The following is a 13,913-nucleotide window of genomic DNA, read 5'->3' as shown; positions in this document are numbered from 1 at the left end:
CCATACATAGACCCAATAAAAAAAATATAATTTTATTTTAATAGATATATCTAAATTTTATAATATTCAATATATAGATATTTCGAATACTATAAAATAATAAATTAATTACATTTTATTTTTGATATTTTTTTTATACAAATTTACTGATGTGTTATACACACCGAGTGCACGCAATAATTTTCAATAGAGAGGAGTCTTTATTTGTGAACATGTGTCCATTTCTTTTGTGCACCTTGTGCACCACGGATCCAATAAGAAATTAAACTATAATTTTATTTTAATGGTTATGTCTAAAATTCTTAAATATTAATATATAGATACATAAAATATTATAAAGTAAAATAAAATAAGAATATTTTTTATTTCTATATTTTTATTGTGTAAATTTATTGGTGTATATAAAATATACACATACGGGCAATAAGTTTGACCATATATAGGTTGTTTGAAGTAGACCACCCAACTATTTAAATTTGATTAATATCCCATCAACTTTTCATTATTTTGATCTGGGTTACCTTTCTAAATCAATTTAAAGAATTTCTAAATTTAATAGCTCCATTGACTCTGACTATTAAGCCAATTAGAATACTCTTCCACGTTCAATCAATTATATATTTTGAGTCTAATCTTATAAGAATTTTCTCTAATATCTCTATTTTTTTTTTATACATATGAAATTATCTGGTACTTAATTTTGCTAAAGTTAGAGATTTCTTGCAAGATTATATATATATGCTTCTAAATTCTAGCCAGAAAAATATCATAAAATAAATCAACTAAAAAACTGCAATTAAATTAGGGATATATTTTTTTTTTTCTGTCATAAATTTGTAATTCTTGATATTACTTGTATGGTGTAAGGGGAAATGACCTGAAAAGAATCATAAGAACGAGAGGTAAAAAAAAAAGAAAAAAAAAAGAATGAGAGGTTAAAAAACACAAAAAAAACAAATGCATCTTTTGGGCAACATATCCTAACAAATAAACATACTATGAACTTTACCACTTTACTTTGGAATTTTTTGTATATATATAGGATAGGAATCAGATATCAATATAACTATGTGTTGAATACACGTATATAATATACGTACATTGATATTTTTGTTTGACTCTATAAAATAATGGTATATAATTAAGAACGTACATATGTTTAATAGCAATATGTATTATATTTTACAAATACAATTAAGAATGTACAAATTATACCCCCTGCGACGTGCCTTACATGCTAGTAATAGTTAAAGAAGCTCACAAAATGAGATTAAGAAAAGGATTAACTATAAATCCGTACCGTTTGGTTCGGGTATAAGCAAAAACTAACTATTATAGGAATAGGTGCTAGTATGGGGATAAGAAAAATAGCGTTTGGATAAAAATTGGATTGTTTCCTAGGATAAGAAAAATAGTGCTTGGATAGATAATATGGAATAAGAAAAATATTAGATAGTTTTATATAGAAAATGGAGGTGTTGATGGAAATAGTTATAACCGGTTATTATAGGTAACAGAGAACTTACTGTTCTCGGATAAAAAATTAGCGTTAGGGTATAAAGGGGGGATAAGGGCCCATCCCTATTCCTATTCCCTAACCAAACATTGACAAATCCTCCTCCCCAAACTCCCGGCACATATCCTATCTTTCAAATGTCATCATGCATAAAAATTAATTTAAATAATATCAATTTTGTACTTTAGTTTTATATCAAATGGGCTTGCAAAAGTTGAAAATTTTGTTAACTGTTGAGAGAACTATTAACGGTGATGACATGACAAGATCATTTGAAATGAAAATACTTAAATTATCATAGGTGAATGGTTTTCATGATTTCTGTTGGAAATAATAGGGTAGTGAAAACTTACAAACCGGATAGCCAACGTATCCGGGAACCCGAATCGGATCGGATTACTTATTTAACAAGCCTTCTTGGATCGTCCTTGTCTCGATCCTTCTGGATCTTCTACGTTTCTCGCCTTCTCCTTTGCGTACGCCTTACGCCACGGATCGGATGTAGATCTGATGTGACGAATGCCGATCGGAGAGGGCTATCAGAGTCCTCTTTTATGTCCACACTCCAAAACCCCGGGAACGTAGGAGGAAATCCCAGAGAGGAAGAAGAGAGAGAATAAGAAAGATATTTCATGGGTTCTTACGAATTTGATCGTATTCAATCGTCCTTCATGGGAGAAAACAAGGTGACGTATTTATAGAATAACAGAACCCCTAAATATCCTGAATCTCATATAGATTAGGATAAGGATCAGGATATCAATTAACATATAATAGATATCCATTAGTAGATAAATTTCTTAACTAATAAGAAACCTAGGATTTATTCTTATCTTAAACTTATTAGGATAAATCCCAATCCACATTTTAAGTGGATTGGGTTAAATTAAAACCCGCCAATGTGGACACACCACATGGCTACAATTTTTCTTGGATTTTGATATTCGAAGATTTTCATGAAGGAGCTTAAATGGGCTTGAAAATATGTTATCTCAACATGCTGCCTTTAAAATTAATAGAAAGTTTCGATAGATGGGCCTGTTTGAGGCAAAACTAAAATGTAGGCTCGCATTCTTTATATATATATATATATATTTTTTTTTTATATATGTGGATATTTGGAATACCGGATAAAATCCAAACACAGGGCTTATATGTGCAAAATTGCAAAACTAATAAATTGTTTATACAAAAGGGCTTATTTTTTCAAAAAGTCGGGGGCTCAAATTCTCCTATTTTATAATTACACTGGTAGGGAATGAAACCTGACATAGATCTCAAGTAAGCACTTAGGGTTACACTACAAGTTGTTCTAATCTCTGCAATCTTTAGCATTCATCTTGGTTACGATTTATTTAGTTTTGCTGAATCAAACTTTACTTTGGTCATACCCTAAAAAAATTAAAAACAAAACTACTATACTTTCAAACAAACTCTACAATAATTTATAAAACTTAATATTTAATTAAATTTTATTATTGGCCACCATCAACTTTGTGATTAATATCTTCCTACCAATCAAAGAGAACCACGTATGCGAGTTTGTAAAATATTATAAAATTAGTTTATAAGTAAGGCGTTACTTTCGCAAAAACTACTAACTCTGTCACAAATATCATACCACTTAGATTAGTACCCTTAAAAAGGAATGTCAATAGGTACGTATACTCAAATTTTTATTCGAATTTGAACCCGAAGCTGAATGGAGTAGATTTATCTGATACTAAACGAATATAGTTTTGCATTCAGATCGATATAAAAAAAAAAAAGAAAATCCAACGGATTTGGATTTCGATATGAATTTTAACTGTGCTCTACGCAAATCCAAATTAATTTTACATTAATATATATATGTTTAATATTATATTTAAATTTAAATTTTATAAATTTAAATTTAATATAATGTGTCTAGAAAGAAACTATGAATTTATACCAAATATTTTTGCCTTATGGGGCCCAAAAAAAAGATCCGTGCCTGTTGGCCCCACCATTACTCTCAAAACACTGCACTCGTGGTTATAGGATTTTTTTTGAAATGCCCCCTCAACTTAAATATTTTTTGATTGGCACTCCTCGTAACTTTTGATTTTTTAAAAACTGAATCATTTGAGTTTATTATTTAAAAATTTAGCTAAATTTTGTGGTTCCACTAGTCAATACTCAGTAATCATTCCAGCTTCATATGCCAAAAAGTAATTAAAATCTTTAAAATTTCTTTTTACTAAAATTACTTAATTCCAAAAATTCTCAATCAAAGTGAGTAGTTGATGGGTTAATTTCAATATTACCTATAGTTGAGGGGCTCTCCATACATTTTCCTCAATTAAATGCTAAACACTTTTTCATTAAAATATAAAAATTTTGTTCCTTTACGTTCAAATGTTTGAGCTCCTCTCTCTCTCTCTCTCTCTCTCTCTCTCTCTCTGTAACCCAAAAAATACTCCTTTTTCCTAAAATTTCTCAACAAAGAGAAATCCACATCCCCATTTCTCCATTTATCCCCAAATCCAAAGCAAAGTTTCCTCTTTTATTGTGAGAAATCGAGGAAGAGGAGGAATTTCCCTAAATTTGCATCCATTTGGGTTGAAATTTGTTTGTAAAATTGGGGATTAATCGAGGGCGAATTCGTCGTTGTTGGGAACAGGGCATGGATTTGAGGAATGGGATGCATTGGCGCAGAGGCGTAATGCGAACTCTCGCGGGGCGGGGAATCTGAATTGATTGAGCAAGGTTGAGAATTTGGCAATGGAGTTTGCACCCTCTCCTTCATCTCCTCAATTTAGGTAATAATTTGTTGGGTTTTCCTTCTTTTTTTTGGTCCATTTTTGATGTGACAAGACCGATCTGAATGCGACATGACTCAAAAATAGTCTTAACATCTCTGCTGATCGTATATGAGTGTGAGATTCTAATACTATGATCCTTTTTAGTTCATGGTTTGTAATATTTTAATAATCCTCCATATTTTCAATTTAAAATATTCAAGTCATTACCACTCAACTCAAGATGGATAGTTGTAAATGGTGTTGGATGGTTGCAAATGGTGTTAGTAAAGTAATAGAATCATTGTAGATTCTCCTCATCTGGTAGGAATGTTGGATTATCATGGATTATAAGGTATTCTCATTTTCATACTTGATAAGAATTATTAGTAGTCAATTAATAAGAATATACTAGTTTTTAAACTCAAATGATGACTTGATAAGTTAGTAACAAACTTGTCATTTTCAATATAAAATATAAAATTTAGAATAGTTTTAGAATATTACAAACCTTGAACCAAACGGCACGTAGAAGTAACAAAAGAGATAATAGATCAGAAGTTATGCCATTAAATGTCAAATGTGGTGGATTGAACCTAGAGTCTTTTGGAGCTGCGCTGGTTAGGACCAACTCTGATATTATCTTACTCAAAAGATCAATATGATTAAATACGACCCAAGAAAGCTTTTAACATTAAATATAAAGCTCTCATATGCTGTCTAAAAAAAAAGAAAAGAAAAAAAGAACCTATGTGATTGCTATACATTTGGCCAGTGGTATGGTATTTTCAGTCATATATTGGTACATGGTTTCTTTTCTCATAATTTTCATTTTGGTTACTGTTCTATTTGATTTGCACCTTTTTACGAGTAGTTAATGGAAATGTGACAAGAAGCCAATTTCATGAGTTTTATATAGGAAACAGTCGATTCTTATCCCCTGTTTCTTTTTCGTCTTACTCGATTTAGTGCTATTTATGCATATCCTTGTAAAATTAGCTTTAACTTACTATTGTGATCAACTTTACTTCCCTTCAACCTCACAGTGAATTCCAGTAAAATAAATAAATAATAGAATTATTATATTTTATGTAATATAAATGTTCCGATGGTTAATTTGAAGAGCTCTTGCCAACTATAGAGTTATTTGCGCCCTTATAATAATTAGAACCTTTGATAACTGAAGCCTCTAGTTGAGCAAGTTGTTAACTGATATCTTGTTTAAACAATAATGTAGAAAATATACACATGGTAGATCTCATGACTGGAAAGAAACAGCATAAATTTCCAACACAAAAGATCTAACTCTTTTGTGGTGTTTCAAGACATCCGGAGCTTGCTGAGGTATACAGAAGATGTAGCAGGTCAAATATTCCTTAAGCGCATGCTTCTTAAGAGTCCGTTTGTGTCGGAGTGGCCGATCATTTACCCCTTTCTCTGCTTTCTCCCCATCTTCTTATTTCTTACTCCTTTTTAGACATCTTCTATTGAAGTCTTTCCCGGGAGGCATTGCTGTCTCACTTTTGTGGCTTAGTTCATTTTACTTAATGAATGAAGTAGAAAGCTTACTACGTTTCTCTCAAAAAAAAAAAATGTAGAAGATATAGAACTAAGAAAGAATTTGACCTCATAGATAGGGACAAAAATTCCCTTGGGAGCCTTGGAGAGATTTTTGCCAATACCCAACCTTGATGCTTGGATGCCACATCTCTTGCATTGAGATTGTAAGATTTATGCCATGCATAGTGTGGATTGTTTGGTCTCAAGGGGAGAACCTCTGGGAGAGTCCCTAAAGACTTTTCATCCAGTACATGACTACTAAGATGAAAACATTTTTATAATTTCCTCTAGGAGGGAGGAGGTATAGAGATGGTGAGGAGGAAGAGGTAAAGCAAGGAAATTTTGGTCCAACAACCAAGTTATGGAACTAAGTTGCAAAGTCAACTAAAGAAGGGGTAATATTTTGCAAAATTTCTAATGCTGAAATGAGAAGGTCGAGAACCGAAGTGAAACTAAACAAAGAGGCTACAGACTATGAATGCAATTTGTCCTTTAATCATCTCTCTGAGTCTCAAGACTTGCACATTGTTACATATTTGTGGGAAAAAGTTAAACACATTCAAAATTTATCAAAAGCTGTAACTTTTATTTTATCGGTCATACTCTACCTATTACAGTGCAGGAGAATGCAATTCAGAAGAAGATGATGCTAATGTAGGTAGTTCACATTCCTCTGAGCAAGTGCCTGAACTAAGCTTGTGGGAGAGACTTGGAAAAGCAGCCATGTTGGACATTGAATCAAATGACTTCTCGTGGAGTTCTCTCTCTTCTCTTTACCATACAAAACACACTAGCAGTACCGAACCTTCGGAGGATGAACTTAATAAAGCTCTAGAGGTTTGTTTTGTGGAGTTTGTCTCTAGTTTTACAAGGTTAATTTTACTGTCGGTGTTAAACTTTATGTCGATGACTTATATTGTACTTTTATTAACTTAGAAGAAAGGGTCAATATATCAACTTATGGTACACTTTTTTTTTTTTTTGAATTTTCTTTATCCCCTCAAATGAAATTGTCTCTGTTGGTTGCCACTTCTTTTTTGCACAATTATGCCACTCATGATGGTAATTTTCAGCTTTAGATCGTTCTTTACATTTTATGTTTCATAAAATATGCCTTTTGTGAAATTTTCTTGCCTTTGCTTATTGATGTTATATAGGTGACTGTAAATTCTGGAGGAGTTGTTTTTATTGCACTATTCAACACTTCAGAAGATTCTGACACTTCTCCAAAGGAAGCAGCTGCAGTTCTCAAATTTGCATCTTCAAGGATGGCCACACAGTCGGAGCGCCTGGGTTATGAATTTGCGAAATGGCTTGGAGTGAGAACACCTCAAGTATGCACTTCCTCTCCATCAAAATCTATTTATTGTGAAAAATACGGAAACATAAGGAAAACCAAGATCTTCATGCCAACAATTTCCTGAATAATTTTTCAGGCTAGAGTGATCCACAATGCCTCCTCTGAATGGCAACAAATAAAGGATGCCACTGAAAAGGCTCGGTGTATGGCAGTTTCTAATGGCGACGAAGTCAGTGAAACGACTTGTTCCGAGTTGTTGGATGCTCTCGAATTAAGCCGTTGCCTTTTTCTAATGAAGTACAAATTATAACTTCATCTCCTACATCCTACTCAATTGAGATATACGAACAAGTTTTTTACGGGGCTTGTGCATGCATATTACAAACACAAGCGCCTACGTATTATTTATCGTTTATCTATATACCTTTGTAAAACCCAAATTTTCATGTATGCCTCTGAAAAGCACAGTTTCTTACAAAAGTAACCTTATCTTAACTTCGGAAGTCGTCGAATTGATATGCAAATGTTGGTTTCATTTAGAAAAAATATTTCTTTGTAGAGGGACATCTTTGTACAAAAGTGTTCAAAGGCATATATGTAAGAAGCTAAGTTTTTGAAGGGCATCTATGAAAATTCACCTTTTGCAGGTGATTTGAGAAGGGTATTTGTGTGAAAAATTAAGATTTTGAAGAGACATATACAAAACAAGATATATTTGCAGGGCCATGTGTGAATACTTCTTTTGTTAATGGCAGTTATATACATGGCTCACCGCTGCTAGAGAACTCAACCCCATTTGATTCTCGAGAGGCTGCTGAGAAAACAGCAGAAGCCCTTGGAAAGGTTTTAATGTTAGATCTTATTCTTAGAAATGAAGATAGACTTCGCTGTCGTTGGCTTGGATGGCGTGGTAATTATGGTAATTTATTAGTAACAGACGAGGAGGCCTCCGCAAATATGGATTTACTGGATGAAGTTTTTTATGATTCTACTGTGAGAAGATACATGCCAGAAGTTATAAGGAGCCATCAGAAAGAAAGAAGAGCAATATCAGTTAATGGCAGGCTAAGTTCAGATAATCTTAAGCTTACTAGCGAAGTTTCTGATAGCTCCACTGAGCTTAATAATAGACCGAAAATGATTAAACAAGTCATAAATGACATAAAAAGTTGTGATTTCTATATTGTTGCGATCGACTCTGGGGTACCAAGAAGACCCCCGGTGGGGAAACGTGCGAGAGACCAAGAAAATTATCCAAAATTGGTAGAGCTCACATTGAATAATTGGGAGTATTCTTCGAACCTTTTGTATGAATTATCTTTTGGAAAACTAGGGTTTCCCGGACCCGACGAAGCCACACTATCATCTCCGGATTGTAGTTGTTCTTTAATTGATTCTGATATGATAGCAGTGGTCGGTGCATTTAGGGGAGGATTTAAAGGGGCTCTAAGGGACCTTCAGGGATTCCATATTTTTCTTCTCACACTTTACCAGAAGTTAGATGGGCTTTTACGGTGTTTATTGCCGCTTATTAGTAAATTTGGTGAATCAGACAAGGATGATTCTGGTGCTTCTGATTCTCCTTCATTTTCTGCTGGTTGTAGTAGCACTAATTCTCCCTTTCCTGCGTGCAAGGGAAATGGTGGGAGTGAAATTAATGTAGAATCAAGTGATAATGAGATTCAGAAACTTGTGCGGAGGCAGTCACATGGAGGATCTCGCGAAAGTTTTGATCTAGCTTCTTCTTTCTCTCGAGAGAGTTGGAATGTAAGGTATTTCAGAGGAAATGGGGATCAGAATAGGAGTTTGCGATTGACGATGAAGCTTCGTGATTTTAACAAATTTGCCAAGGTTAGATTTATTTTACTTTTGCTGTAAATGACATTTTTCGGCTTTTTTCTTTGTTTTCCCCCCTAGAAGTTAAGTTCTATTCAAGAATGATGAGTTCATCTAGTAGTTGTTTTGTATAAAACTTTCTGATAGAATTTTTGAGATGTTTAAGAATTCACTTTTTCACGTTAGTTCAGATATCAATTTAATCAAGACCAAGTTACATATTCTTTCTTTTATATTCACAATTGTGAAGCCATATTTAAAAGTTATAGCTTCTAGGACATGATTCATTTTCTTATTACGAATAATGGTCCTGTATAAAATTGTCACTTCAATAATTCTATAATTGTAGGTAGATGCTGAATTGAACAAGGAGTTGGAACAATGGAACGAAATGCTAAGAACGGATGTCATAAAACTGTGCCAGGAGAACAACTTTAATACGGGCTTCTTTGAGGGGAGTGATAGTAACATTGCCATTGATGCCTATGAATTAAAGGTAGGCAAGATCATCCTTCCTACCAGATAATAATTATTTATAAACTCCTAGATTTATAGATCGTTAGCACTTTAACTTTTCAGCTGTTGAGTAAAATGCAGCATTTTTTAAGGGATAAACTTCAAATTGTCCCCATGTGTTTTAGCTCATTGTCATGTTGCCGCTTGTGGTTCAAAAAGTTTTACTTTGCCCTCTTGTGGCTTAATTTTTATTTCACCAAAAAATTTTATATCAAATAGGGTGGCAAATTAAAATTTTTCAATAAACCACAGAATGGCAAAGTGACAAATAAGCTAAACCACAAGGGTGCAAAGTGAAACTTCTTAAACCAGGAGATGACAAAGTGAAATTGAGCTAAACTACAGGGGAGCAAAGTAAAACGTTTTGAACCACAGGGTGATAAAGTAAAATTGGTCTAAACCACAGGGGAGCATTTTGAAGTTTACCCTTTTTAATTGAATTAGGGTTCTCAGTTGATTCTGATTATTGAGGGGAGTAGAATGCAAATTACAATAAACTAGGAGAGTTTCCATGTTTTAGCCAATACGGCTAAGTAATTCTTCTGATGCATGATTACATGTAAATTTTTTAATTTCAATATGATTTTCTTAAGGTCCGACTTGAACACATTCTAGAGAGGATATCTATGATTTCCGATGCAGCAAGCACTGAACGGCCATCTCAAATCACCGACAATTTATACATTGGTGGAGCTTTGGCTGCGAGATCAATGTATACTCTTCAGCATCTTGGCATCACGCATATATTGTGCTTATGTTCGAATGAAATTGGGCAAGCAGATTCCCAATATCCTTATCTTTTTGACTACAGGAACTTCTCGGTAAGCTTGTTTCTTATTTCCCACGTAGATTTGGGTTTCTTCGGAAAAACCTTGGTAAATAAATTTCATCACTCGGCTTTGATAATAAGCTGGATTATTAAATGAATAACTTCATTCGATTTTGTTCGAAATTCTAAATTTTGCAATTTCTATGATGTATTTATGTTCATGGTTTTTTTTTTCACATTATTTAAGTTTAAACATTGTGTTTTCATAGAGTATTTTCCACGATTTCGTGCCGTTTATTTTGATGTTGTTCAAAATACGCAAATCTAACTGTTTCTTCATTAGTGATCAACAAATCTGGAGCTTATATTTTGCCAATTGCATTTTATGTCTATAGATACGGGATACTGATGATGAAGATATCAGTGATCTCTTTCAAGAAACTTCCGATTTCATCGATTATGTAGAGTACCTCGGTGGTAAAGTACTGGTACATTGCTTTGAGGGAAGGAGCAGAAGCGCGACTGTGGTACTCGCTTACTTGATACTAAGAAAGTAAGAATAGTACATAATGTTAACACTATTCTTGGCCATTTCCTGTGGATCGTTCTTTTAGGTTACATGTTATTAGAGCAGGTCGTAAGCCCCTTCTATCCATGAGGTCAAGAATTCGACTCTGCATCAGGGATATTTAGTAGGAAAATGTGCAATGAAGAAATTTTCCTTAGTTAAATTCTATGTATTACTTCTTTCGTGATGTATTACTTCTCTTGTCGATGTCACTTCTCTTGTCGATGTCACGCTGTTCCTAAGTTGTTTTGTAATAGGTTTCCCTTATAACATATATATTTCCTACAAGATCATCTATTTTCGTATGTGCCCCTACTCATAAATCACAAACTCGGCTATTTCATAGGGAAAGAAAAGAAAAGGAAGTTCTTTTTCTTTTAATGTACGAGGGTGTATATATGTGACAAAATGACGATTTTGAAGGGCATTGTAAGGCAATCAGATTTTGTATGGATATGTAGCTACATTGATAACTTTACAGGGGTATGCATGTCAATATTTCCATATTTTTATTTTGTGCTCATTTAAGAACCTCATTTCTTTGACATTATGTGCGCTATTTTGCAGAAATCTCACTCTCCTTGAAGCATGGAACATGCTAAGGAAAGTACACCGTCGTGCACAACCTAATGATGGCTTCGCGAGAATCCTCCTTGATCTCGACAAGAGGCTACATGGAAAAATCTCAATGGAGTGGCAGCATAGAAGGCCGACGATGAAGGTATGCCCTATATGTGGAAAAAATGCGGGTCTTAGCAGCAGTTCGCTTAAGCTCCACCTTCAAAAGTCCCATAAAAAGATTTCCTCGGGTAGTGTTGATAGTGCAATGACACTGGAGATACAGAAGGCTATCGAAGCACTTAAGATAAGCCGAAGTGGTAGTGTCAGTCCAACCCAGAAGCAGTTGCAGTCGCAGTCGCAGTCGTTTATTGAAAATCTTGCAAGCTGAATATGACATATCGGTGAACGAGATTATTGCAAGTAATGGTATTGTTTTCTTGGTAATTTGCATTAATTGGAGAGATTGAGCATTACTATACCACAATTTGATTACGTGTTTTGGTGACGAGTTTACATTCTTTTTCCTCCGTAAAATATGATTCAAACTGGAAATCTTTTTCCCTGGTTTAGATATGCGTACCAACTAAGATCAGTTGGTGATGATTATCTCAATTTTGTTTAAACCTTTCTTGTAATCAATTTTGCCCTCAAGAAATGGTTATTTTTAATTTCTTTCCCCCTTGATGGAGTATGTAAATTTAATGCAATTGAGGCAATGGATTGCCCATACTATGCATGCAAAAAATAGCCTATAAATTAATTGCAACAGCCTTGTAATATTAATTTGTTATATAGAGACTTATAATATGTGTGAAAACTTTTTTGAGTGATTCCTAGTTTTGATGTATAACATATGCAAAATGTTGTGTATTTCTTCAATTTCTAGCTGTTTCTTCTGTTTTTCCAAAACCCTTGGAAAAGCACTTCACTCACAATTTGTTTTTGTATTAAGCACTTTCTAGGAAAGTGCTTCCATCAAAACAACCTTGCTTAAACCTAAACGATTACAAGTTTGGTTCAACAACTAGGCCTAAATCCTATTTGGCACCAAATATTATTGCAATTTGTTAGTGGATTTGAACAGACCATGTTGTGTTGATATGCAGATTTAGGAAAAAGCATCTGCTTCCTAAACAAAACAAAAAATCCCCAAACAATGGTTTTGGCAAAAGTTAGACTCTCTTTTTCTTTATGAAAATATTATAAAAAAAAACACTATTTATTTTTATTTCACGTATCACAATAAGTCGATTATGATAAACTTTACTTATTAGCATTAGATGAAGTGGTGGGGCTTTGACGAAAAAATGGTGCGGATGGATGATGCAATGTTTTGCTAATGCTAAGGTTGCGGTTCTTGTAAATGATGAGGCAACTAATTGGATTAAGACTAAGAGGATAGTATGACAAGGGGACCCTATTTCACCATATCTCTTTTTGATGGTGACGGAATGCCTAGCTAGGATGACAGAGGAGGCTGTTAGGAACAACATGTTAAGAGGGATCGGACCTTCTGACGCGAATTGGATAACGCTCATCCAATATGTGGACGACACGATTTTTTTCTGTAAGGCCAAGAAGAGATCTATTAGGGATCTCAAATTACTGTGGAACCTATTTGAATGGGCCCTTGGGTTGAAAATTAACAAGGAGAAACCAGAGTTATTTTACACTGGGAGAAGAGAAAACAAAGCTTTTAGGCTGACCAACATATTATCATGTAAGGTGGAAGACTTTCCAATCAAGTATCTCGGCTTACCATTATCAATTAGGACAATAAATAAAGTTGATTGAGAAGGGTTTATTGATAAAATTTATAGAAGAATCAAGGAATGGCAAGCAAAATTGCTGTTAAAAGGTGGTAGATTAATGTTGGTAAACTCGGTCCTTTCGAACTTACCGCTATACTTTTTCTCAATTTTCAAAGTGCCGAAGTGGGTAATTAAATGTATCGAGGCACTACGAAGGAATTTCTTTTGGAGTGGGGGATGGCCTCAAATGGCAGAGGGTATCTGGTAGCTTGGAGGAATTTATGAAAGGAAAGAAAGGATGGACGATTATGAGTGCTAGATATAGAAATGATGAACAAAGCCCTTCTTGTTAAGTGGTGGTGGAGGTTCTTTTTAGAAAGAGACCTACAATGGAATAAGTTGGTTCGAGCATTGTATTACACTAAAAGGAGGCCACTTAATGAAGGAAGGTCATTCAGACCTACATCCCAATGGTGGAAATGTGTGGTCCCTCTAAAGGAAGTGTTCAAATGTGGAATAAATTATAAGTTGTAAGATCACCAGTTAATAGATTTTTGGAATGATAGATGGTGTGAGGAAGTCTCACTCTAGTCAAACTTCCACGACATTTATTCTAAAGTGTCTCGAAAGTCGTTGAGGGTTAGCGAGTGTCTATCTAAGAAAGAGTGGAGGTGGAGACAGATCTTGCAAGTGAGAGCAACGAATATAGAACTCAGTATAAGAATTTGTGATCTTAAAAATTTGGTTTCTAATGTTAACGTGGAGAATAGACCT

At 34.1% G+C, this 13,913-nt stretch overlaps 1 protein-coding gene across 1 annotated transcript; it reads left to right on the top strand.

Moving 5' to 3' along the window:
* On the top strand, nt 3,904-12,218 carry LOC109728417 (dual specificity protein phosphatase PHS1-like). The gene is made up of 9 exons (XM_020258813.1): nt 3,904-4,299; nt 6,456-6,675; nt 6,996-7,172; nt 7,275-7,435; nt 7,894-8,989; nt 9,324-9,470; nt 10,084-10,311; nt 10,655-10,812; nt 11,395-12,218. The coding sequence occupies exons 1-9, from the start codon at nt 4,262-4,264 to the stop codon at nt 11,774-11,776; spliced, it is 2,607 nt and encodes an 868-aa protein (XP_020114402.1). The 5' UTR covers nt 3,904-4,261; the 3' UTR covers nt 11,777-12,218.

Source organism: Ananas comosus, linkage group 23 (genome assembly GCF_001540865.1).
Source record: "Ananas comosus cultivar F153 linkage group 23, ASM154086v1, whole genome shotgun sequence".
Lineage (NCBI taxonomy): Eukaryota > Viridiplantae > Streptophyta > Magnoliopsida > Poales > Bromeliaceae > Ananas > Ananas comosus.
Note: the sequence above shows the minus strand (reverse complement) of the source record. Positions and strands in the feature narration are given on the sequence as shown.